This window comes from Mastomys coucha, unplaced genomic scaffold (genome assembly GCF_008632895.1).
Source record: "Mastomys coucha isolate ucsf_1 unplaced genomic scaffold, UCSF_Mcou_1 pScaffold21, whole genome shotgun sequence".
NCBI classification, from domain to species: Eukaryota; Metazoa; Chordata; class Mammalia; order Rodentia; family Muridae; genus Mastomys; species Mastomys coucha.
This window is the reverse complement of record NW_022196904.1, coordinates 91,433,801-91,461,516: the sequence shown is the minus strand read 5'-3', so window position 1 is coordinate 91,461,516 and position 27,716 is coordinate 91,433,801. Positions and strand designations below refer to the sequence as shown.

Here is a 27,716-nt window from a genome sequence, read left to right as displayed (position 1 = left end):
ACACATATGGAGGGACAGTGTGTTACACTGTGATGAATCTAAAGATCACGCAAGCCATTCAAGGACAAATACTGCATTCTCTGTATGAGGTTCTGGAATACATATTCATAAAGATGTAAATAAGAGTAATTATGAGTGGAGTCTCTATTGGGAATGATTGAATGTTCTGGAAATGGTGTGGATGACAGTTTACACAACAGTGTAAATGAACTAAATGCCACAGAATCAAATTATAAATGAATGAACTGTCAATTTTATGTAGCGAGATTTAATCCTGGGGCAGGAAAGGGAATTGTTGACATTAGGTATCTATACAATCTAAATAATGTCTTTAAAGTTTTGTCTCTCTGACAACAGAGTGTAAAATAGATGACAAATTTACTACCACACAATCACTTAGAAATTTTTATTTCAAAATGATCTATATAAGTTTGTCTAGACAAAGGTCTTCAGCTGATGAGTTATTGCTTGATTTTACTTCTAGGCAATCAGTCAAATCAAACTAAATCTCTTTGCCCAAACTGAGAGACAGTCAGATACGGAAAGCTGGAGACAGAGATGAGACTTTCTGAACCACATCACTATTTCCAGGAAGTTTCTTTTGTATTCCCAAAACCTCTACTTTGATTCCTAATATCAAAGCTGGCTTTGGTTTTCTGTTTTATTAAAAATGACATTTACACTATGTACTGTAAAACAAGGGTTTCTTTCAAAGGTTGCTGGTAATCAAGGAAACCCACTATGTCTATCTATGCTCAAATAGTCTGCCGTGGCGGAAAGGAGAGCCGGCTGGTTTTCCCAGGCCTTTCTTTTCTCAGGATCCACACATCAGACACTCCTCTCTGTTCTCCAAAGAGCACACCATGGCTGCTGTGTTCCTCTCCTTCTCTTCTTCCTCCTTTAGTGCCTTTTCCTTATCTTTCAGCTTTTCCTTGTTCAGAGTGAACTGGATTGGATTAGCGGCAGGTCTTGTCCTTAAATAATACATCCCAGTCTTTAAACCCTACAAGGGAAGTAAACATAGCTATTAAGAACTCCAGAAGAACACTAGCCAGTCTTTGTATTCCTATAAACCAACTTACTTTTTTTTCTAAAACTTGTAATTTTTACCTCCTCTATAAAGCACCCTGAAAAATTGCTTAATAGACAGCTAAACCTTGGGTTTTTTTATCCCTGAAATAGAATTGCCTCTTTGGAATGTCAAATATTTTTGTTTAGTTGTATTCACTTTTATGTGTGTTACTTGCAGGTCTTAGCATGCCTGCCTTAGTCTATAACCATTTAGGGGATGAGGCTGCTTCTGCAGCACACTATAAATACTTCCCAAGAGTAATCTTCCTGTCCAGGATTCCCAGGACAAACAGACAGAAGCACATAAGTAAGAGAGTCAATCTGTAGTTCTACAGAAGGCCTCTCACACGTCAAGACATGAGAATGCAAGAGAAAAATAGAATTACAGCGCTTTGTAGTTGGCAACAGTGTAACCTGGCTCACACATTGGCATAAAATTGGGAACAATGGATGCTTTTGAATAGTGGACTGACAGTGTGAAGCTATTTTGGAAATGGCAATAAGACGGTTTGGATCAGAGAGGTCAGTTGAAGAGGAAGAAAAGCTTATGAAGCAGTACATTGGGGCGGGAGGACTCTAAGAGCCAGAACCCCTGACACGTAGAGTGAATAGTGTCTCTGGCTGCAAGCAAGTCCCTGTTGTAGCCTGGAGTTCATGAGCACCCCCCCCCCAACTGAGGCAGTAAGGGGGGTTTCTTAGGAAGAGAAGCCAACATTCCAGGGATGGTCCCACAACCAGAAGTATATGGACAGTTAAAATTGGAGACAGTAGGTTACTAAAAGAGAGACAGACAGACAGACAGACAGACATGGGAGTTGAGATGTGAAAGGCCTGGGAGTCATTAAGGGTGATTATGATCAAAACATAATGTATGAAATTCTGAAAGAGTAAAAGTATCTAAAACAAAGGCTCAGTAGTTTAAGAACACTTCCTACCCTTCTAGAGGACCTGGATGTTCAACTCCCAGCACCCATTAGAAGGCAGTTTACAACTGCTGAACAGAAACAAGAAAACCCAGAAAGTTTAGGCTGGCATAAAAACCACTCATGAGTTTTAACACTTGAAGTGAAAAGACTTTGAGATAGCAATATGTAAAAGGCAGCTAGCAGAAACTATTCCATTCTGAAATATTCCGAGTGGGCAATTAAGTCCTCCTTAGCGTGCTCAACCAACCTGCTTCCAACCATAGAAGTGCATACTAGTGAGTTTGCCGTAGTTGGGCTCAGCAATATGGATGTTTAAAGACTGGCTTTGATCGATGAAAGCACCTCTCTCGGCTGCCATCTTGAGAACAGTCTTTTGAGAGATTTCCCACACGGTCTTATAGAGTTGCTTCAGGTCATCGGGAATTTCAGGTATGCTCTGGAAAAGGAAAACTATGTGCTGTTGTTGTTGTTTTAATTCCAATTAAATATAACTAACAGACTAATTATGCTTGCAATGATGCTGGGTTGGCTCTTCCTGCAGATCTGGCACTGCTGTGAGTTAGTATCTGAATGCTTATAGCAAGTTAGCCCAAATTGCTTATCTGTTGCTTAGAAAGTCAATAAAATCCCATTTTACCAACCAAATATAAATGTGATGCAGTGATTTAAACATTCATCTTGAACTGGTTTATGGACAAAACAGTTACTGTTCTAGATATACTTAGGAAAGGAAGGGAAAATAAGAGCTAAGCTAAATGAAAGAAAAACAAAAATCAGGACTTTAAAGGGACATGATCAAGGACATACTAAGATAAACTCCTTAAAATTGGATAAATAAAGCCAGAATGCCAGACTTCACTTAGAGTCAAAATATATCAGCCTTTCTTAGGTCTATGGTCAACTGTATTGAAATATACAACCTGACTGATGTTACACTTTCTGCCATGAGAATCTGAAAGAGGTTAGCCAAGGCATATATCTTGAGAACCAAATGCTTGCTAGTCAAATGCAGTCATTTTATTGTCAAGTGCTGCCTAACTACTTTCTACACTGATCTCAGTCCCCCATGTTTTTTAAGTTGAACTCCAATTTCAAGTTTTAAGAAATGTAAGAATTCTTGATTTATTTACTTAGAAATAAATTCAAACCAAGCTTCAAGTTTTTAAAAACTCCCAGGTTGTACAGAAAACTGGGAACTGGTGCTGTATCAGAGAAACAATACAGACCATATAAAGATGTGTGCAATTCTAGCACAACAATGCAGAGAGACTTTAACAAAACTTGCATGGCCACAGTGAAAGGCCATTTTTCTATGCACTGCCTGGGAGAAGGGACATGGCACCATAATGTTCAGCTCAGCTCCTAGAAAGAACATGTTATTTCCATTCTGTACCTGAATGGAGCCATTGCATGCAATAATCTGATTTTTCATCTCTTCATTCCACAAGCCCCGCTCAGTAAGGTCTTTCAGTAAGTGAGGATTCACAATCTGATGAAAAAGCAGAAAACATGTCAAGAAATAAAATAACATCGGCACAACCTACAAAAGGGTCCTGAGCCTGGATCCAAAATAAGTAAGGCAGATGAATAACTTATTGGATCCCCTAATAAACCCCATTGTTTTTACACAACTGAGAAGGACATTTCACCACACAAAGCTACAAGACCCTTAAGGTCTTGACATCTATTAAGAAAGAAACAATATATTGTGATAATCATTCTACAATGTTTATATACATGTATGTACAGATATATGCATCACACACATATATATCAGATTATCTATCTTGGATTTTTGCCAATCATATTTTAGGTTTTTTTGTTTTGTTTTCTTTTCTTTTCTTTTTTTTCCTGAGACAGGGTTTCTCTGAGTAGCCCTGGCTGTCCTGGAACTCACTCTGTAGACCAGGCTAGCCTCCAACTCAGAGATCTGCTTGCCTCTGCCTCCCAAGTGCTGGGAGTAAAGTCGTGCGCCATCACTGTGTGGCCCAATCATATTTTAATAACACTAAAAAATACTTTTAAGGTTTTGATTATATGTGTGCACACATCCAGACAAATCAAATCTCCTGAAGTTAGAATTATAGGTGGTTGTGAGCCTTCAGTGTGGGAGATAAGAACCAAACTTGGGCCTTCTGTAAGAATAGCACATGCTCTTACACTCCAAGGGCACCTGCACACACATGTGCACATTCCCACTCACACACACACGCACATACAGACACACACAATAAAATAAATCTTTAGTTCAGCCATTAAAGGTTATGCGGCACCACACAACTTGAGTTTCCTCCCTGGAACTCACATGGTGGAAGGACAGAACTCCCAGGAGTTGTCCTCTGTCCATGGCATGAGCATGCCATCCCCACTCCCCCCCCAAAAAAGTTTTAAAAAGCTAAAGAAATAATATGACATTTGCAAAGAAAAGAAATGACACTGTCTAAGCTGAGTAAGTTTATATAGACTGATTCTTCTTTGGTTTTCTAAAGTGATCAAACAATAAATACTTGAGTAAAATAACTAGAAATGCAACTTCCCTATATCTCACAAAAAACTTACTTCAGGATATCTGGAAATCCACATTTTTGTTTGTTTGTTTTAATTAGTAATTTCTGACCTTGCAGCACATAAATTCTCATCGGCAACCATAACTAAAAAGCAGGAAGCCCCACGCCCCCAACTCTTTAAGATCATGAAGTTCAAACTACCACAGAACTGGCCACAGAGCCACCAAGGATGACCCTGACCTTATGATCCTCTCACCCCCACTTCCCAAGTTCAAGAATTATGGGCATAACCACCATTCCTGACCTGAGAACTACTCTATAATGTTGTGTCATGTTTTGTTTTTTTACAAAGGGATGGGGGAGAAGGGATGCTATGTAGCCTAGGTTAGCCTAAAACTAGAACCCCTCCTGCTTCAGTTTCCCAAGTGCTGGAATTATAGATACAGATCACCATGCCTGAGTAATAATACTTCTATGGACACCTTCACTAGCCCAACTGAAGCATGTGAGGTAGCAAATACGAAACATCATGCAGCAAATGGTGAAACATGCCTATAATCCAAGTCCACAGAAGGCAGAGGCAGGAGGATCACTTAGTAGGCAAGTTGGAGGCCAGCCTGATCTTTATAGTGAAGCTTTTCCAAAAAAACCCAAAAAGCTGAGTGGTAGCAGGGCATACCTTTAGTCTCAGCATTGAGGAGGCAAAGGCAGGTGGATCTCTGTGAGTTCAAGGCCAGCCTGGTCTACAAAGTGAGTTCCAGGACAGCCAGGGCTCCTACACAAAGAAACCCTATCTCAACCTCCTCGTCCCAATTTTAGCCACGTGTTGACTCTGACTAGGCCACACATGATGGTGCACACCTGTAATCCCAGCACCTGAGAAGGAATGATCTGTTCAAGGATATCCTCGGCTACAGGGTAAGCCTGAGGTCAGAAAGGCCTACTTAAGACTGGTTTAAGCACACAGAATGGTTACTTTTATACTGTACATTAGTTGTTTAAGCACAATATGAGTAAGCTTTTACTCTCTGTTTTCAGAAGAGCTGCTATAAATCTGGTTGTAAAATTCTCACCTGAAATTCTCCTGACAAGACTCTGCGAGTGTAGATGTTGCTGGTGTAAGGCTCAATGGACTCATTATTCCCCAGAATCTGAGCAGTTGAAGCAGTAGGCATTGGGGCAATAAGTAAGCTGTTTCTTATACCATACCTTTAAAAAAGAGAGAGAGATTATTAGAGATTCATGCTAGAGCTACAGTCTGCCCAGACGGCAACTGCCCTGCATCACTTAGCGTAGACAGATGCCAGAGCTACAGTCTGCCCAGACGGCAACTGCCCTGCATCACTTAGCGTAGACAGATGCTGGGAGTACATCGCAGAGGCACGTAACTCACAGACCAACTTCATTAAACTCCAGGAGGATACAGTCCGCAGCACAGATGCCACGGCTCCAACAGAACCAGCACAGTTTTAACTGTTAGCAAGCCTTAAAGTCCCCACTGACGCCACTTGCTCTGTGGCAGTTAGGAGTCACACAGAGCACCCAGTGCACTGTTTGCCTAGGAAAAGTGAACTGAGTTCTGAGCAGCTCATAGGAATCAAGGGGTATCTATTCAACCCCACTCATGTCCTCTGTGTGCCTCCATGACTGCCAGCCCCTTCATAAAGCAATGCTGTGAAAATGGTCAGGAACAATCATGTCTGTCTATAATCCTCATTATCCTGTGCAAAGGGCACATTATGCTCAGAAAAAAATCCAGAATTCACCTACTGCCAAGTATTAGTTTTTAAAAAGTTAATTTTTTCACTTTAAGTGCCAAGAGATTTAAAGAAAAATATACTATTGAACATTCTTGAAAATCTCCACAGCTTAGCCTAAAAGCTGCCAACTCCATGGCCTGCAAGATGGCTCAGTGGGTAAAAGTCTCTGTCACCAAGCCTGCTAACCTGGGTTCAATATATAAAAGGTACATACTATTCAGCATGGGAGGAGAGAATCAACTCCTTCAAGCTATCCTCTGACCTCCACATGTGCACCACTATACCTGCACACATACACACAATAAGTAAGTCTTAAAAGTAAAAATATGGCTGGGCGATGGTGGTGCACGCCTTTAATCCCAGCACTTGGGAGGCAGAGGCAGGTGGATTTCTGAGTTCGAGGCCAGCCTGATCTACAGAGTGAGTTCCAGGACAGCCAGGGCTACACAGAAAAACCCTGTCTCGAAAAAACAAAAAAAACAAAAAGTAAAAATATGTGTAGAGACCAACACTATAGCATTTTCCTGAGCAGGTGGGCAATGAACACAAATGTCGAAACAAATACTGTTCATCAAACATTTCCGGTGACTACCACATACTTTAACTGCATTGCTTGTATTAGTTAAGTTCCTCTAATACAGACAGCCTATCTTTCCTACATCCCACACTTATGGACCCATTTGGTGCACAGCATTGAACCTCAGGTCCTAAGTGGGCTTGTCCAACTAGGTTCAAAGCCTCAGTCACTTTCTAGATGTAAGATATCAGTTATCTCATGGCTTTACTTCCTCGTCTGTAAATCCCAAGCATGGTTATAGATAGGAAAACACTTTCAAGTCATACTTGCTCAATCCCAATTACAGAACCATCTGTAATTACTAAAACATTAAGAAAATGTTTAAAACATTTACACTGCACTAAAAGATCTAGAGACCAAAGTCTCAGAATATGTCATATTTAATCACATTTACATGACAAACTATATGTATATGTATACATATACGTATATGGAAGAGGTCTAGAAAAACACATCATCAAGGCTTATCTCTAGGAAAAGAAATTAGGTTTCTGCTTGTTTTGTGTAGCAAGCATCTGGCAGAAGTATTTAGGGTAGGGCACAGTGGTCTACAAGTTTGCAGCCAGCCTGGTCTATGTAGCAAGTTGCAAGCCAGCCAGGGCTGTATAGTAAGATACTATTTAACATACACATTCACAAAATAAAATTAAGTCAATGAATAAAAGAATAAAAACATTTTTAAAAAGAAGACCTATTTGGGCCAGGTAGTGATGGCATATGTCTTTAGTCCCAGCACTTGGGAGGCAGAGGCAGGAGGATCTCTGAGTTTGAGGCCAGCCTGATCTACATGAGTTCCAGGACAGCCAGAGCTACATAGTAAGACACTATCTAAAAAACCCCAAAACCAAACCAAAACAAAAAATTGACTAGCATGGTTCTTCAGCTCCTCAAATAACATCAACTCATAGTGAAATGCCTACCGTGTGTTGAAAGGCTTTTACTATGCCAAACAACTTCCATGTTCTTATTTTCTTATACTTTCCAACTCCTGAAGAGCTAGAAGACCCCAGCCTCCTGGCTCCTATGATACTTCATACATCACTACTTACTTTGCAATCTTCTCCTTGAGAAGCTTCCAGTCCCACAGGTCTGTAGGAATAACATTCCACATATCATACTGAAGAATCTAAGAAATAAATATCCCACATTTATGATGTTACTTTTGGGCAATTTAAAACAACGACAAAAAAAAACTTTAAAATAACTGCCATTTCCCCACATTCTAGCAACTGCATCTTGTAGTCAACACATTAAGAACTATGAGCTCACTGAGTCTTTCAGACATGGTTCCATTAAGGTTCCATTAAGCATATTGTTCAGAAACAGCCTAGGACCTCCTCTCAACCACACTCCTGACAATCTACAAACTAGGAAATCTTGACATTCATTAACTGGTTTAAGAGCTATATTCCTTTTATAATAAAGAATACTCTTGCTTCCTTCATCTGTTTATTTGGCTGAGAATACCAAATTTCAAATAATCATATATTAGAATTTCTAAGTATCAGAATAAACTTCAAAACTAAATCCTTATAAAGAAAAGACATACTATTGATAACAAAGGCAGCATGGAAGTCAATTCTAAGAGAGGTCCCAAGATTCCAGTTCCTGGTGTCACAAACCACAGATAATTAATCTATCTCCTCTACTAGTCTACTAGTGTGAACAGATTTTGGGAATATCATAAATCTCAGAGTCTCTTGCAGAACAGGAATTGCTGGATTTAGGGTGCACTTCAATAAATCTAGGCTTTAATAATTCAAAACAATGCCATCTCAAGGTCCTTAACTACATCTGTAAAGACCCTTTCACAACCCAATACACCGGTGCTCCCAGGTCCCGTGGAGGAGGGGTCTTTATTCAGCCCATCACTGGTACTCACAGGCAAAAAAGAAAAATCTCAGCCATATACTTACACCTTTGCTGACTGGAGATCCCTCATACGTTTCGTAGGGGCCATACTCCTTGGCTAGTTCGCAGCTGGCTTCCAGGGCTCCATAATAAATGGTTTCAAAGATTTGCTTATTTAATAACTGGGCTTCTGGGCTCTCAAAGGGATATCTCATCAGGATGAAAGCATCTGCTAGACCTTGAACCCCAATTCCAATGGGCCGGTGGCGCTTATTTGATAAGTGTGCCTTTGACCCAAAAGATTTAGGGAAAAAAAAGGAAAGAAAACATCACTGAATTCAGAAGGCCACATCCTACAGTAACACACAACCTCTTCATCTTCCTTCTCTCACACAACTTGAGGACAGCCAGACTGAGACAAATGTCCTCCATCTCAAATTCAATAATGACCAGTAAGCAGAGAAATCTATCCATACCTCTGGAATAGGGTAGTAGTTTATATCAATTATTTTATTCAGATTTCGGACAATGACTTTAGTGACTTCTGCCAATTTCTCAAAGTCATACGTATGTTCTGGTGTGACATACATATTCAGAGCCAGAGAAGCCAAGTTACAAACTGCAACCTGCAATACAAAGAAAGGTGTCAGAATCACACACTTCTGATTTCTTCTTCCTGTATCAGTGAGATCACTAGAGCCTTTGGAACTATCAGATGTGAAAACTTACAACTACCCCTGACACCAGTGCAGAGGACCAAACTCAGGAATTTATTAGTCTTTACTGGGAAACCTCTTTACAACTAAATAAACTAAGTCCCCAACCTCTAAAATCGTGGTTTTTCCCATCATTTATCAGTACATTTCTACACCCCACTGATCCTATTCCTCCACTACTGGTCATATGAATTGCACTATTCAGAATACTGAAATAGATTTTTGGTTTTGGTTTTGGTTTTTTGGTTTTCTCAAGACAGGGTTTCTTAGTGCAGCCCTGGCTATCCTGGAACTCATTTTATAGACCAGGCTGGCCTCAAAACTCAGAGATCTGCCTGCCTCTGTTCTGGGCTTAGAGGTGTGTGCCACCACTACCCAACTCTTAACTATGCTCCCTGGTGTACTCCAGGTACATAAATTATTGTTTTTAAAATGCAGCCTAGTCAACATAACTCCACCACATAATTTCTTTTTCAGTGGTGGGGAACAAAATTTCCTTCAACCACTTCAAGTAAGCACTGGGCTCAGTGAGGGAGTCACAAGCTGTACCCACCCCTCCAGTCCCTCATGTGCTAGGCAGCCTCTCCACCTACCTCATCTTTACTGGTGTACTCTACTACTTCTGTACAAAGGTTGCTGCATTTGATGGTCCCCAGGTTCTGCTGGTTGCTCTTCCGGTTACAGGAATCTTTGTAGAGCATGTACGGGGTACCCGTCTCTGTCTGAGACTCAATGATGGCATACCAAAGCTGTTGAGCTTTCACAACTTTTCGGACACGACCCTGCTTCTCGTAACTGAAAGACAAAGCTAGTATTATTTCACTATTCACACCCTCGGAAGAATTCATTAAAATATAAAATTATGCAAATTCTCAAAGCTTTGCTAACAGAGAAAAAAAGAATGACTTTTTTTTTTTTTTGTAAAGGTTGATTCTATTTATTTGTGTGTCTGTGTAAGTATATGTGCATGAGTGTTGTGACTGCACGTGCCTGTGCACATGGAAGCCAGAGCTGAGTTACTGGTATTTCCAGGATACCTGGCTTGTTATCTAGTTATCTGAAATCTAAATCAGGGCCTCAAGACTGTGCACACACTCTTAACTACTGAGCCATTTCTCCAACACTGAAATCCACTATCAGCTAAGACCACAGAAAACCAGACAGCTTTGGATTCCTTCAAATGACCCCTGACCCCATCAAATCAATACTACTTTTCACAATAAAAAGGAACAAAAACCACCATCAAGATTGGCAGTGGCTTACAGAGCCTCTGCCACGCAGCCCGCATCTACTTTTGCTTTCCCTGCTGCTCAGGGCTTTCTTTCTCTGAAGTTGCTGAGTTCCCTGCTTCTCCTCATACATGCAGCTGCACACTGGACATCACTGCTAAAGCTGCCTACTTTCTCAGACCCTAACCTCAAAGGGCATGTCTTTCTCTCTTCCTCTTTTACATCCCCCTCCCTACAGTTGATAATATTTATAGCTTGCCTGCCCTCTTGTTTTTCTCATGAAACTATCCTTAACCTTCAAAAAATAAAATAAAAAACAAAAACAAAATAAAATTTAGTACTATGCTAATTTTAACTTGTGTGTCCTAGTTACTTGTAAGTTATATTACCAAAAGCACAAACTGGAGCCAGGGAGACGGCTCAGTAAGTAAGGGTACTTGCTACCACACCTGATAACCTGAGTTTGATCCCTGGACCCCCATACAGTAGAAGGAAAGAAGCAACTCCTGACCTCCATATATGCACTGTGGCACTCATGCCCCCAAACCCCAAATAATTAAATAAATGTAATTTTTAAAATAATAATAAAAAGTACTACATTATAAAATAACTCAGCTAGTCTTTATCTCAGTTTTTATAAGGATCAATTAAAAATGCAAAGCACACAAATTTTAAGCAGATAAAATACTAATTTTGGTACAAAAAAAATCAAAAACATCTAACAAAAATCAAACTAATAATTACACTCTCTTCTAGATACTTTTCAAAGATTTCTAGAAATGAGCTAATGATTAAATATTTTTCTGTTTTTCCAATGGTAGGGATCAAACTCCGTTGGCGCCTAGCAACAAGGTAAGCAAGCGTTCTCAAGGTAAGTAAGCGTTCTCGCGTACACGCTTCTGGCATGGGGATGCTTATGACATTAGCAGTTTTCTCATACCTTTCATATAACTTCTCGAACTCCTCACCCCAGACCTCGTCCAGACCAGGACACTCATTGGGACACATCAGTGACCAGTCCTGCAAAGAAGAAGTGCCAGCATGAGAGATGTCACGCAGCAGCCCCAGCCCTTCCCACACACTGCAACAAGGGCTGCCATGGAAATCTGCTGTCCAAGTCAGAGTGTGGGGGTCTAAAACTGTAGTTCTGCCTGCCTACATAATCTTTTAAACACAAGTCAGAGGCGAAGGACTGAAGAACGAAGCTTGTAAGAACCAAGCCGCGAGGAGCCCTCTCACCTGGTTAGTCTCCACTCGCTTCATGAAGAGATCTGGGATCCAAAGTGCAAAGAAGAGGTCCCGTGCTCGCTGTTCTTCCTTGCCGGTGTTCTTCTTCAAGTCAAGGAACTCAAAGATGTCCAAGTGCCAAGGCTCCAGGTAAATAGCAAATGCCCCCGGGCGCTAAAGGTAAGTAAGTCAGCATTCTTATCCAAATCAAAATAAAACAAAGAAGCTTCATATCAAAAAACCAAAAAAAAAAAAAAAAAAAAAAGCTTCGTAATTTGCAAAACACATTTATAATGTCTCCTTTCATTTTTAATACAGTGAATTAAGTGTGATAAGTAAAAGTATCAAACAAGTAAACTATTAATATTTTTTAATAATGTTAAGATATTTATTCATGTAAATGTTAAGAGTAGAACAGAAATAACATAGAGAAGACTTGGGGGCTAGAGAGATGGCTCAGCAGTTAAGACTACTCGCAGGTTTAACAAAGGATCACAAAGTTCAGCTCCCAGCACCACATTCACAACTGCCCATAACTCCACTTCCAGATCTGACATCCTCTTCTGGACTCCAGAACTCTAGAACTTAGTTCCCAGCTAAGTTTCTAGCACCAACTGTGAGTGTCTCACAAGCACGTATAACTCCAGCTCCAGAGGTCTTCTTCTGGCCTCCATGAACACCCACATGCACATGCTCACACACATGTATACATACTAATCATATTAATAAGAATAAAATAAATCTTTAAAAACAAAGCAAAATAATATATAACTGAAGCAAGTTGTATAGCTAAAGACTTAATTCTGATTTCCAGCCCTTGTCCATAACAAAGTATACCTTGTTTCCACCTTGATCCACGTAACGAGCTGTGTTGTTATATACTCTTAGCATTGGCACAAGGCCATTAGAATTGCCATTAGTCTGAAAGAAAGGACAAAAATAAAGGCACCTGAATAAGACACAAGGCTCAAGCAAGAAAAAAAAAACCAGAATAGCCCAAAAGTAAAAACTGTTCCAAACAGTGACTAACTTCCTGAGCGCTCATCTATGAAGTTTGAGCCGCTCTCCATCCCCACCTCAGCAATGAAAACATAATGCCCAACAGAAGAAACAACAAAACATTGTTATGTAAGTTATATAGAGCTACTTTACAACAACCCTACTTTATAATGAAATATAATATGTCAAAAAAAAAATTCCAAAACCAAGGTAGCTAAATTTGAGCTTTGCAACCTAATGGTCATTATTAGATTAAAGATATACTTTGGGAGCCAGGCATGATGAGGTACATCTTTAATCCCAGTGACAGGAGGCAGAGGCAGAAGCAGAAACAGGTAGATCTGAGAGTTCCAGGCCAGCCTGGCCTACAGAGTGAGTTCTAGAACAGCCAGGGCTACACAGAAAAATCTTGTCTCAAATATCAAACAAAGATATACTTTGGGTACCATTAAAAAAACAAAAAACAAACAAACAAAAAAAACCCATACTATGATAGCACATCCCCCCCACTAATGAATTCAAGGCAACATAATAAAAAAAGATATGCTGTCAACATACAAAGATAACAAAATGGAGACTCAGCAATGAATGGATTACAGAATGAGGCTAAGCAAACAGTATGGCTAGAAAATACCTTTCAAATTCTTTACAGAATCTTTCTAATCACCAAGGTAAATCTTCGAAAGAGTCTAAAAAGATAAGTGAGCTATGGCTCACTCTACAAGTTCACATGATTGATAGAAAGATAGATAGATAGATAGATGGATGGATGGATGGATGGATGGATGGATGGACAGATGGACAGACATGAGGTGGGTAGATACCCTGAGTTCAAGACCAGCTTCATCTACAGAGTGAGTTTCAAGACTCACTCTGTTACACTGAGAAATACTGTCTCAAAAAACATAAACAAAATGGACAGATAGATATAAATATATAAAATATTACAGATATTACAAACAAGAAAGACATATTACACTTCTACACGCCCCAATACATCATAGGACAATTTCCATGGAAACCTGACTCCATAGGGTTTACTGTTTTTTCACACTGCACACAAAAATACTGATGTAACTCCCTCTAGGCCACACTGCCAGTAGGTAAAAGATACAGTATGGAAATCCAAGGCCTGCACTTCTCTTCACCTTGCTTCTCAGTGTCTGGAGCTTGAACCCCAGCACTACCACACAGTAAGTGACTGACACAGAACAAACTTAACTTTGAAGCCTCACTCTCTGCATGTGAAAAATGAAAACACTGGCACCTAGATTATCATCAGGAACAAAGTTGCTAGCATGCATCTGCATTGATGGTATCTCCTAGGCTACAGTAAATAAAATGAGTAATTCCTGTAAAATCTATAACAGATTTGGCACACAGTGAGCAATCAATCAGTGATAGCTGGCTGGGCATGGTGGTAACATGCTTTTAATCCCAGAACTTGGGAGGCAGAGGCAAGTAGATCCCTCTGAGTTCCAGGCCAGCCTGGTCTACAAAATGAAGCCCCTTCTCAACACAAAACAACAAAAAGATGGCCATTATTACTGCTTTTAAAAAAATCATAATTCTAAAATCTGAGCTAAAAAATACTGTAGAGATCATCTCACACAGCCTAACCCTCCAACACAACAGGGGAAAGCAAGAAGCAAAATCCCCCTCACACCAACAGGTGGTTAACAGAAGCCCTAGCCTCCCGAGCACTACATTACAACAGCATGCCCTCTGGATCATACATGAGTGATATCAAAAGTCTTACAACTTAACACTTACCCCAGCGATGTAGCTACCAGTGGCCCGGATACAACTCACAGCAACACCAATTCCCCCAGCAGACTTAGAAATCAAGGCACACTGCTTCAGAGTATCATAAATTCCTTCAATGCTGTCATCTTTCATACTCAAGAGGAAACAGCTACAGTGAGAAAAAAGGACAACTAAAGCAAGGAAGTCAGTGAGTGACAAATCGACTAGATTATCTAGACAGTTAAATCAGGCAACAAGAGATCTAAAGTCTACAGAAGATGAGAAAACACTTTTAAAAAAAAGATTTACGTATTTTATATATATGAGTACACTGTAGCTGTCTTCAGACACACCAGAAGAAGGCATCAGATCCCATTACAGATGGTTGTAAGCCATCATATGGTTGCTGGGAATTGAACTCAGGACCTCTGGAAGAGCATTCTGTGCTCTTAACCGCTGAGCCATCTCTCCAAACTTTTTTTTTAAAGGATTTGTTTATTTTATATATATGAGGGAAAACCTTTTACTGAATACAAAACATCAAAACATCAATATATTATTTTAAATTAAATTAATTGCTAACTACTTTAGACATTAAACCCAGAAGGAAGTCTTATAGGTAAGCCTAAAATATCAGCCTGGTTTTTACTGGACTACTTACGTGCCAGAATTCATTTTCTCAAACAAATTCTTAAACGTACATTAGACTTTTCCAATTGTTAGTAAACCACCAAGAAAAATGAAGTTCCTTGGTTTTCTGTTTGTTTTTGTTTTAGAGACAAGGTCTCTCTACATAGCCCTGTCCTGAAACTCACTACGGACCAGGCTGGTCTCAAACTCAGAGATCTCACTTACCTCCAGAAGGCTGGGATTAAAGTCAGGAACTATCAGGCACAGCCTTAAAAAATGAAGTTTCTGCCACATGCCTTTAATCCCAGCACTTGGGAGGCAGAGACAGGTAGATTTCTAAGTTCGAGGCCAGCCTGGTCTACAGAGTGAATTCTAAGACAGCCAGGACTATACAGAGAAACCCTGTCTCAGGAAAAAAAAAAAAAGTTTCTTTGAAAACAAATATGGTTTTCAAATTCTTTGACATGTACATTAAAAATATAGTTTCCTTGGTCTTTGTTGTTGCTTCTTTATTTGTTTGGGTTTGGAGGGTACTGGGTTTCGAGACAGGATTTCTCTGTGTAGCCCTGGCTGTCCTGGAACTCACTCTGTAGACCAGGCTGGCCTTGAACACAGAGATCCACCCCCCTGCCTTTGCCTTCCAGTACTGGGATTATAGGCTTGTGCCACCACCACCCAGCCTGCAGTCTTTTTAAAAAGATGCCCCATCTTCTTGAACTTTGGATCTATCTCTTCACACTCACAATTCACTAGCATTAGTCTACCAGGGTCTCTTTGTTATCCTGAATGTTAAATGACTGAACTAGAGTCTATTCACTGACTTTCTATAAAATACTTAGGTATTAAGAAAGATTATCGGTGGTGCATGCCTTTAATCCCAGCACTTGGGAGGCAGAGGCAGGCAGATTTCTGAGTTTGAGGCCAGCCTGGTCTACAGAGTGAGTTCCAGGACAGCCAGGGTTACACAGAGAAACCCTGTCTCAAAAAACCAAAACAAAAAAAAAAGAAAGATTATATAGATATATCTATATAACACCTTCCTCAAGAAATAAGATGCCACAAGGAGCCTAATTGAATTCCTATAATTAGTTACCCTTCTGAAGCCTGTCTTTAATTCAAAATATTATAGCAATCTATGCCTACTAATATATGTAGTCTTAACTTATTTTCATGGTTGTAAAGCATTCCATTGCATAATTATCCCATACATTCGTGCGCTTATTGATGGTCATCAGATTATCTTCAACTTATTTGCTGTTCTAAAAACTGCTAAAACTCTTCCTCCTCTCTATTTATTTGTTTATGAAGGTATCACTATATTAGCCCAAGCTGGCATTGAATTCTCCATCCTTCTGCCCCAGCACTACCATTTCCAACGTTTTCAAGATTCTTGAACAGTTGAGTGCTAGGAATCAAACTCAAGGTCCCACCCATACCAGCAAGCTATAGGCCCAACTCTTGATGTTTGGAAACAGGTTTTTCCTATACAGCTCAGGCTAGCTGTCAATCTGCTACAGAGAGCAGACTGGTCCCAGAATGGTAATTCCTCTGTCTTACCCCCTGAGATCACAGCATATCCATCATGCCTGATTCTGAACAGCAGAAAATTAAATTTTCTAAATGCTATAGTAGAGAAACACACTAATTTATTTATATTGAACTTATATCCAAGTATTAAGCTAAAATCTCCTTAATTCTAATTTGTCTATAGACACTTCTGAATTCTTTATGTAAAAATCCTATCTGTGATCTTTATTCTTTCATTTTCAATCACTTCAATCACTTGAACTTCTTATCTTACACCTGCTTAGACCTCTACTTCCACACTAAAAGCTGTAACAGATCTAATGGTTTTGGGTTTTTTTTTTAAGATTTATTTTTTTTTGTAAGTGTGTTTTGCTTGTATGTATATATGTGTACCACATGCATGCCTGGTCAGAAGGCATCAGATCCCTTAGAACTGAGTTATGGGTAGTTGCAGGTCACCATATCGGTGCTGGAGACCAAAAGTAGGTTCTCTACAAGAGCCACACATACTCTTCACCTGGGTCATCTCTTTAAGCCCAGACCTAAGTTTCTAGTGGTCATCCTTTACCAAATTAATGAGGTTATTTTATACACCAATTTTGCTAATGAATTTTATTATAAAACAGCAAGGAGTTCTAATAAATGCTAATACAATGATATGTATATAGACACTGGCATGTCCTTGACTTCCTGGAGCACATGGACTTGCTAAGGGCATTTTTTTAAACTCACTCCAGACGCTAAACCTGTGATCCCTTTCACAGCTAAGTAATCCTGTCATTCTGCCCATAATCTCAGGAGCCAACCTTAATGCAGCGTCAGAACATCACAAATTCTATCAGCTTAATTCCCATGTGTCTTAGGAATCTGCCTTTCTACTTTCACCTTCTTAATCCTTTCACAATTTTTAAAATAAATAACTGCAGGCATCTTGTAACTAGTTCTAGGTACTTACTAATCAAATGATTTCATGGTGCTGAAAAGTCTAGACCCAAAAGGCTTGTGCATGCTAAGCATATAATCTACCTCTAACTTATAGCCTCGTTTTTTTTTTTAAACAAACATATATTCCTTCTTGGAATATAAATGGCATACAATTCTCTATCAAAAACATTCTGTTCAACAGCATCTAAAATATCCAGGTGCACAAATACCACCACAATCAATTGTATAAAGTTCTCATTTAACTGCATTTGCCCTCTTCTAGCTTGTTTACCACAATAGTCAGAGACTGTTCCAAAATGCAAATTATTTAATCAGAGCAGGCAATAATTGACTGAAGTTTTTGTTTGTTTTTAATGTGATGAACCACCTGGCTTTTTCTTATTTCCCTAGTCAAACCTTTTATAAAAGCAGCTTTAGGGGCTGTAGAGTTGATTCAGTGGTTAAGAACATTAGCTAATGTGGGTTCAATTCCTTGCACCCACATTGTTAGCTCAGAACTATCTAACTCCAGTTCCAGGGATCCAATGCCCTTTTCTGATCATGGGCGATAGGCACACACATGGCACACATACACACATGCAGACAAAGCACTAATATACATGAATATTGCACACACACGGTACACATACACACATGCAGACAAAGCACTAATATACATGAATATTTTTTTAAAAAAGAAACAGCAACAAAAAGCAGCTAGAGACACGTGCCTGGACAGCTGTGGGCGGTTGGTCCCAGCATTGAAGAGAGTAGGAGAGGCATGAGTAAACCACTTCTCAGAAAGGAGGTTGTAGGTTTCAATTGCAGCATCAATATCTTCTTTGTGAATCCCCACAGATACCCGCATCAACATATGCTGTGGTCTTTCAGCCACTAAAAACAAAGCAGGAATTTCCAGATAACAGACACGTCAGATTAGGCTGAAACACATGTGAACCAAAAAATAAACAGCAAAAGAAACTTCTAAAAACTTTACAAAAAAGCAAAACGATTACTTCAATTGTAATTTAGAGACATTTTTACTGTTCTTACCATGTTTGTTTATAATCAAACAACAAAATGTTATTTGGATGACTACAAAATGGCTCAGCAGGCACAAGCACTTGTTGCTAAGGCTAACAACCTGAGCTCAGTCCCCGGCCTCCACTTCCACACTACATGATGGCACAGGGTGCCTCCCTCCCTCCATCCACTTCCACACTATATTATGGCACAGGGCACCTCCCTCCCTCCATCCACTTCCAAAGTACATGATGGCACAGGGCGCCTCCCTCCCTCCATCCCCACACCCATGCACACTAGTAAATAAATGTAACAAAGTTTTGTAACGTGTATGGTGTTTTGCTTACATATGCATGTCTATGTACCACGTGCATGTCTGGTGCCCACAGACACAAGAAGAGGGCATTGGATTCCCTAGAACTGCTGTTAAAGACAGTTGTGAGGTGCCACATAGATGCTGAAAATTGAACCAGGGTCCTCTGCAAGAGCCATCTGAGCCATCTCTCCAGCCCCAAATGCAATAAATGTTTTAAAATGTTATTCAGAGTCTAAATAGAAATGTGAAGGCTAATAGGGCAAAGCTCTACATTTATTATAATGAATAAAAACAACATACATTTTCATCTCTTACCTTTTCCATTGATCTTCAGCAAATATGACCGTTCCAGCGTCTAGAAGAGGAAAGCAGCCAAAGAATTCTCATGTTTGTAAATACATAGTGGATATGCAATTCACAGTAAGGTGACCTGCTGAAATCTCTCAGTGTTATCATTTTAAATGAAAAGAATAACATTTACCATTTCTATCTTCAGTCTAGAACATTATCACGTGACTGTTCTACTTTAGCTAAGATCACATGCCAATTTTTGGAAAAGGCCTGCTTGCATGCAACAGTGTACAACACTATGGGCTGTGGTATGCAGCAGCAGCAGCAGCAGCAGCAGCAGCAGCAGCAGCAGCAGCAATATGTCCCAACATCTCAGAGTGCTTGTAAGAGACTAGACTAACCGAGACATATTAATCTCCAGAAGAGTATGTTGAATATTATCCCCATCCTAGGACTAAAACTGACTATATAGCTTATGAATAGGAAATGGGAGAGCAGGACAAAGTTAGTCTCATATTAACATTCCTGTCCTTAGTCACTGCATTATGTAAACAACACAATATATTTAAACAAACACAGAGTAGAGAATCAATAGTTATTGAGAAAACAGTAGTAGAATATGGACTGTGACACATTATACATGTAATTTTAAAAATAATCCACAGTATTTGGAGGGTTCAAAAGCTATTAATGAATAAGTTAATTTTGCATAACTTAAAATATCACCACTACCATAACCCTATACTAACCCTACCATAACCCTACCCAACCATAACCCTACCCAAACATAACCCTACCATAACCCTAACCCAACCATAACCTTACCATAATCCTACCATAACCTTAACCATACCATAGCCCTACCATAACCCTACCATAACCTTAATCCTACCATAACCTTAATCCTACCATAACCCTAACCCTACCCTAACCCTACCATAACGAGGTGCATTCAAACTAAATCACCAGTATAAACAAACCACTATACTTCCTGATTTAAAAAGAAAGCCCCATATATTTGAAACCCATTATTTATTTATTTACCTTAAAGCCAAAGTAGTTATAAGAGAAATCTCGGTCATAGATAATGGCAGAATTCAGGCGCTGAAGGGAATTAAGAAGAATCCATAATTAAAATAATAAAATGTACTTTCTCAACTTCTAATGTTTTTAGCTGACTCCAGAACTAAGACTAATATAGGATACCAAACATGCTTTCATACTAGTTAATATTAAAATATTGGTACCACACACTAATTTATACTTTTTATGGTATATGTGTACAGTTATTTATTTCTGAGACAGAAACTTGCTATGTATCCCTGACTAGCCTAGACTAAGGAGACCGGCAGACTGGTCTTGAACTTGCACAGACAGTCCTGACTCTTGCTTCCTGACTGCTAGGATCATAAGCGTGTATTAACATTTCCTGCTGCAAATTTCTGACAATGAGCCTACTTTAAACAAAACAAAGTCATATGTATTATAAGCAAACAGAAAGTAGCTTATAGGCTTTGGAAATTCATGGTCCTTTAACAGAGTGAAAATGAATTACCATCGTGGCAGAAAAATATTATAGAATTGGTCATTATTAAAGAGCTTTGGTAAGTTATAAAGCCATTTAGAAGAAAACAAAAATAATTAGGTGTGATCAGATCAGTCATAGTATTATCTAAAACCTCCCATTTGTCAAACTTTGAAGGGCATTTTGCAGTCAAAACTAGGTGTAGGCTGAGGATGAGCAAAGAACTGAAGCACTAGACTACCGCTTATTTTCCAGTATTTATTTTTTAGCTTCAGGTTTTGCTACTGTTACCTATTTTTTTAATATGTCTTCAAGATTCTGACCAGGGTGAGGTGTGGTGCTCACATCTGCAATCCCAGCACTCACAAGGCAGAAGCACAGAGGAAGCCACAGGTCCCAGGTCCACCAGGACTAAAAATTTAGATCTTGTAAGAGGGCTGGTGGGATGGTTCAGTGGTTAAGAGCACGGCTCTTCTTTCAGAGGATCAGGGTTCAAGTCCCTGCACCCACATGGTAGCTCAGAACCATGCATAACTTTAATAGTCCCAGCAAATCTGAATCCAATACCATCTTCTGGCGTCTGTGGGCACCGACCACACACATGGTGCACACAAACATATGCAAGCAAAACATCCATACACATAAAGTAAAAATAAAATCTAAAACAAAACCTTAAAGAAAAAAAGGGATGGGAAAACTCTATTACAAACTACATCCAAATGGCTGTTTCTTTTAAGTTTCCTTAAGAGCTAACATTTAGAGAGCTAGCCTGAGTTTCTACTAAAAACCCTACATCTCTGTCACACAAGGATAATGAGGTAAAGGCTGATATCCATGAATTATAGTGAAAACAGCAACAGTATGCCCAGTATACACACAGACACGTACATATACACAGAATCTAGAGCATGAGGTTTGGTTTTTATCTTTGCCTTCTGTACTATTTAAATGTCCTTAAACGCACTCTGTCATGGTCGTTGTTGTCGTTTTCATGACAGGGTTTCTCTGTGTAGCCCTGACTGTCCTGGAACTCACTCTGTAGACCAGGCTGGCCTGGAACGCATAGAGATCCACCTACCTCTGCCTCCTGGGTGCTGGAATTAAAGGCATTTGCCACCACTGCCCAGCCTTAAATGTATTATTTTAAAAAAGAAAAAAAAATTTAAATTTCCACCACAAAAAAAATGTTGTACATACATCCTTATTGGCCATAACAATGTCGAGTGTTGAGCTGGCCACCATGGGAGAATGTTTGCCGTTGTGCGGATTTATGTAGTTGTAGAGATCCTCCATCACATCTGAGGAAAGAGAAGATGAAAAAAGAGTAAAGTCAAAACCACTCAATGGCCGTTTTAAAACAATGGCTCTCAGTCCTTGTTTAGTATCAACTTCAGCACCTAGCGGAGAAAATACTCAACAAATTATTACTCTGTTGAGTAATAATAGAATAATATATTATATATAAAGGAAATATTCTTTCAAAGAAAATGAATGTTAGACCTTATAGCTTATCAGCAATTCCCAAGTGACTGTTAGTGACTTCTCACCACTTAGTTTTCTTTTTGTCTTTCTTTTTTTTCTTTTTAATTCTTAAAGAAAAAAAAGAAAAGAAAAGAAAACTTAGGTCAGCAAGATGGCTCAACAGAAAAAGTATTTGCCACCAAACCCAATGACCTGAGTTCCATCCCTGGGACCACTTCCCACAAGTTGTCCTTTGACCTTCACACACATGCTGTGGTACACATTTGTCCACACACATACAAATACACAAAACACACACACATAACTTAAAATTAATATGAAAGTTTAAGAACAGAAACTCAAAAGACAGTATGATGACATATGCCCGTAATCCTAGAACTTGGTTAGAGTCATGAGAATCAAGAGTTCAAAGCAGGGGCTGGAGAGGTGGCTCAGCAGTTCAGAGCACTGACTGCTCTTCCAGAGGTCCTGAGTTCAATTCCCAGCAACCACATGGTCGCTCACGACCATCTGTAATGGGGGTCTGGTGCCCTCTTCTGGTGTGTCTGAAAAGAGCAACGGTGTATTCATATACATAAAATAAATAAATCTCAAAAAAAAAAAAAAAAAGAGTTCAAGGCCAGCTTTGGCTACAAACTGAGTCTGCTGCCAGCCCAGGTTACATGAAATCCTGTTTCAACACAACACACACACATGCAGGCAGGCAGGCAGGCAGGCAGATGCACGCACACACACACACACACACACACACATATACACACACACAGGCTCTCTTTCACACAGCAGGTCAGCTACATGGAAAAACAGGAAGTTCTAGTTGCCACGCTGCCACTAAATTGTATACTGCTTTTTAAAGTAAGATTGATCTTTATGTAATTGTTATTCCTATAATTTTATGACACCATTAAACTCTTTCTAATGTTTTTACTTCAGACGTACCACTGAACACTTTCTTTGTTTCTTTGTGCAAGTTAGAGACAGCAATCCTTGCTGCCAGGATGGCATAGTCCGGGTGCTTCGTGGTCAAGGTCGCAGCTGTCTCAGCAGCCAGGGTGTCCAGTTCCACTGTGGTGACCCCGCTATATAGGCCTTGGATTACTTTCATGGTGATCTGAGCCTACAAAAATAAAACCAATAGTTATCTGAGCTTTCCTGAGAAACAACAGCTTCCTTAGGAGCGTCATTAAGGCAAGCAAAGTTATAACAATATAACCTCATCTGAAAAACACTATCCCAAGAGTTAGTGTCACTTCTTAAAAGTCTTAATTTAGCTTTTTAAAAGAGTATATGCCTCGTGCCAGAGAATGCAGAAATATCAGATCCTCTGAAACTGGAGTTATAGACAGTGTGAGATGCCAGGTGGGTACTGGGCACTGAATGCAGGACCTCTGGAAGAGCAGCCAGTGCTCTTAACTGATGAGCATCTCTCCACCCCCAATCCCACTTTAGTTTTTGATCCTGGAGTACACTGACTGAGCAAAATAACCTGCCAGTAAACTTCAGGGAGTCCCCTGTATCTGCCTTCCCACAAGCACACACTCTCACACCTGACTTTTCCCATGAATCCTCTTGTCTAGGAGACAAGCACTACCAACTGAGCCATCTCCCCAACCCCATTACCATACATTGTGTGTGTGCAAACATGCGCACACACACACTGGTGTAGACACACTCAGCTACACAGGAACATGAGGAGGTCAAAGTTGATTTCAGGATTCAACTGCTCTCCTTTTTATTTTAGTAAAAGACATTGAAGATGTAAAGATCAATAGTACCAAAAGCATAAAATAGAGTATATGAATAGCTTTGGTATTTGTTGATTTTTTGGTTTTGTTTTCAGACACATTCTTACTATGTACCCTTGGCTGGCTAAAACTAGAATGTTTTTGTTAAGTTCATTGGAGCTGATTACAATTATTTTCTTTCATAGCAGTAAGGATAAATGTACAAAGAACAAAGAAAAAACATAAAGCAAACACAACAACAACAAAAAACAACCCACAAGCACATCAGACACATGGTCAAAGGAGCCAGCGAGGAAAGAGGTCCATTCCTTGACCTTGTGTCAACTGCCTTATTCTTCGAGACTGTCTCCCTGAGCTTGGAACCTGCTGTCTTCATGGACACCTAGGATCTGGCCCTCTCTTCAGTTGCCCAGAGCTGCAGTTTAACATATTGCTGCATACCTGGCTTTTCCACGTGGGTGCTGGGATCCAAACCCACAGTCTTATGCTTACAAAGCAAGCACTTTTCCCACTGAGCTATCTCCTCAGGCCACCATACATTCTAAAGAAAAAGAAATTCTGCGTTCTATCTACGTATTTACTAAATCTTTTTTTAAAAACAGCTTAACTGGGAAAGTTGGTCAAAGCCTATCTCCTTCAAAAGCAGTCTGAGTGTGGGTGGTTCCTCTGATCACCGGTATTTATAACATAGCTAAGCCAGCTTGCTGCTGATATCATGTTCTTCGCTCAGCAGATAAGTATGAAAGCAGTCAAGCCCATAGAGTTTCTGATGCTCTGTGGCAAGTAATCAGAACTCGGAATAGCACAGCATCCATGTGTCTACATCGACTAGCACCCAGAGTTTTTCAACAGGATCCGCCCTGGAAAGCTGAAGGCCACTAATGCATCCCCGCATGAGGACATGTGCTGTTAGATGAGGCAATAGAATATCTAAAACTCAAGCTACTCTATTTGTTTCTCGTTGCACTAACATTAACTTTACCCAGTCCCCTCCTCTCCCTTTAAACCTGTCTTATCTACAGAATAAAAATGAAATAGGATGAGGTCTTAAACTCATCCCAATATTAACTTTCGACCATTTTAATTACTATCTCAAAGTCCAAAATGTATAGAATTATAATAAATATATTTTAAGATATAAAATTATTTTCTCACTCTGGGTACCTAAGCATTTATTAAGTACCTCATTAGATAACTGTCACATTGGGGCTATCACAAGAATAAGATATATTCATGAGAGCTAGAGAGGCAGCTCAGCAGTTGAAAGAGTTAAAAGAGTATCGCTCTTCCAAAGGACCTGACTTGGGTTTCTGACACACATCGTGGTGATTCCCAACCGCATTTAACTAGCTCCACAAGACTGAATACCCTCTTCTGGCCCCTTCAGGTACTTGCACACATGTGGTAGACACTCACAGAGACACAAACTAAACCTTAAAAAAATGGTGGAGTCCTCCTCCTCAGGGACGCAATCACCGCTAAGTTGTCCTTGATCAGTTAAGTAAATTAACTCCAGACCAAAGCTCATACACCAGCTAAAAGTAAATGAAGTGGGACAGACGGGGACACAGACACACACTCACAAACACACACATAAGCACACACACTCACACACAAACACAAAGCACTAAGAGACTTATGGAGAAGAGGGCTGTAGGAAGGATAAGAGGCCACTAAAGAAAATATGACAAAAGTATATTTTATATATGTATTTATAAAATCGTTAGAGAACCTTAAAAGTAAAACGAGTAAGCTACACAATGCTCTTAATTCCGGATGATGGTAACTAGAACTAATTTCTATACTGTATGGCTAAATGAGGGTATATAAGATGCCTAAGCAGCAGTCCCCTCTTTGTCCACATTCCAAGTTCTCCAAAAAGTGAGAGCTTGAAGGACAGATCAAAATTAAGTTTCAGGCAATAAACTCACATTTAACTCTGAAGTATAGTTTAAGTGAAGGGCTAGAGATAAGTGACTTTGGCCCCTTCAGCACCCCCAGCTCTAGCTTAAACTCTTCCACAAGACTTCCCAAGAATTACCTAAAATCACATGAAGCAAAGAACCCATGATATACACTGTATTTACTTACAGGATCAACGAAGTCCATATTGAGCCCATAACAGAGTTTCTGGATTCGTGATGTAATTTTGTCAAACATAACTCGCTCTTGGCGGCCATCTAAAGAATCAAATCACTGTTAGCATTAGCAGTTATTAAGATGGCAATACCAAAGAATCAAGCGTATTCAGCTTTTAAAACTGTCCCCAAAGTGAAATGCTTATGTCTTTGGGTTCTGCAGAGACTGCTCAGTAATTAATCATGTCTATTTGATTAAAAGTCTTTGTCTATTGGATTAAAAGTCACCTATGGTAGAGGAGGCAGACCTCTGTGAGTTTGAGGCTACACAGAGTAAGTTCCAGGCCAGTCAGAGAAACCCTGTCCCAAGAACAAAGTACAAAAACCCTCCCCCCCCACCAAAAAAAAAAAAATGCAGAGGCAGGAGAGATACCACACTCCCACCTCGGAAGAGACCAGAAAAATGACAGGTGTTCAAAAATGTGGTGTCCAGTCTTTTCTTTCCTTATTTCCTCCTACGCCAGCCAGATAATCGACTCCGAAGTTTTTTGTTTGTTTGTTCTTTTGTTTAAGAAATGAAAAAAGACAGACGCAGGGCTATTATGGGCTATGGGTTTCAATTCTAACCTACTAGCCCCTGTGGACTACTAGCCGGGGTGGGATGGGGATGTAGGGGTGCTTTTTCTGTCTTTGCAACCTCTTCTGTAAAATGGAGCCAAAAGCAGCTACCTCTGAGGATGGCGGCAAGGAGGAACAGTGCTCGGAAACAATCTCAGACAGGGTAGGAGTAAGTCTGGAAGGGAGCACAATGTCAAATCCAAAGGGAACACACAAAGGTCAAGAGGATGGAGACAGACTCAGCGCGTACAGGCCCAGCTGACAGCCAGCCAGGGCGGGAAGCGGCGGCGGGAAGAGCGGGAAGTGGTGAGGCGCCGCGGGCCGGGCGGCCGGGCGGCCGGGCCGGCGAGAGTAACCGCTGGGCGCTCAGCAGCCGGGGTCCCCTCTCCCCTCCTCATCCCCACGGACCCCGCACCTCGCTTGATCACGTGCATCGCCGCTAGAAGCTCAAGTGCTGAGGGGTTCGAGACCAGTTAGCAGCTCCGAGGCGAAGATGGGACAGAGACGACTGTCAAATGTGAAGGGCTGGACTCCTAGAGGCTGCTCGGACGAAGGGACTGAAGCTGCGCGACGGACGGGACTTCCCTCCCCAGAAGACAGGAACCAAATTACGAACTCGTTCCCGCTCCCGCCACCCGTGACGTTCAAAGCAACGCGACGGAATTCGAATGACGTTTGAACGCCGGGAGTTGAATGGGCGGAAACTGAATTGTAGAAAGTCCACTAGCGAGTCCCTTGGCCGCCATATTGAGTGTGGGCAAAGCCCCGGAGACTGCCCTTCTCTCCACCACATTGGGTGAAAGTGGACCTGGCGGGAACCGAATTCTCCTGCCGCCATATTGGGTGTGGGCAAGCAAATCTCCCAAGAGTATTTTTTATTTCGTAACAAAAAAGTAACCATCCAGACATCCAGAACATCTTTTTGCTTCTTCCTTCCTTCCTTCCTTC

General features: G+C 40.3%; 1 protein-coding gene across 2 annotated transcripts; it reads right to left on the bottom strand.

The window, feature by feature from the left end:
• Positions 1-264: 264 nt before the first annotated feature.
• On the bottom strand, positions 265-27,498 carry Rrm1 (ribonucleotide reductase catalytic subunit M1). Of its 2 annotated transcripts, none has more exons than XM_031387682.1 (19): positions 27,184-27,498; positions 26,164-26,252; positions 23,267-23,444; positions 22,043-22,143; positions 20,365-20,424; positions 19,345-19,384; positions 18,422-18,584; positions 14,637-14,778; positions 12,702-12,785; positions 11,877-12,038; positions 11,578-11,657; positions 10,002-10,203; positions 9,169-9,318; positions 8,758-8,979; positions 7,891-7,967; positions 5,578-5,713; positions 3,391-3,486; positions 2,245-2,433; positions 265-1,003 (listed from the first exon to the last, which is right to left on the bottom strand). In XM_031387682.1, exons 1-19 carry the CDS (start codon positions 27,200-27,202, stop codon positions 815-817), a joined length of 2,379 nt encoding a protein of 792 aa, XP_031243542.1. In that variant the 5' UTR covers positions 27,203-27,498; the 3' UTR covers positions 265-814. The 2 variants fall into 2 exon arrangements, with proteins under 2 accessions (XP_031243542.1, XP_031243543.1); XM_031387683.1 differs by lacking the exon at positions 27,184-27,498 and adding an exon at positions 26,880-27,151.
• Positions 27,499-27,716: the final 218 nt, after the last annotated feature.

Bases quoted from the DNA above. Each gene is read 5' to 3' on its own strand.
- Rrm1 (XM_031387682.1), bottom strand. The intron at 9,319-10,001 runs GTAGGTGGAGAG...TTTGTATTGCAG, and splicing joins AGTACACCAGTAAAGATGAG to GTTGCAGTTTGTAACTTGGC. The intron at 1,004-2,244 runs GTTGGTTGAGCA...CTTCCCTTGTAG, and splicing joins ACTTCTATGGTTGGAAGCAG to GGTTTAAAGACTGGGATGTA.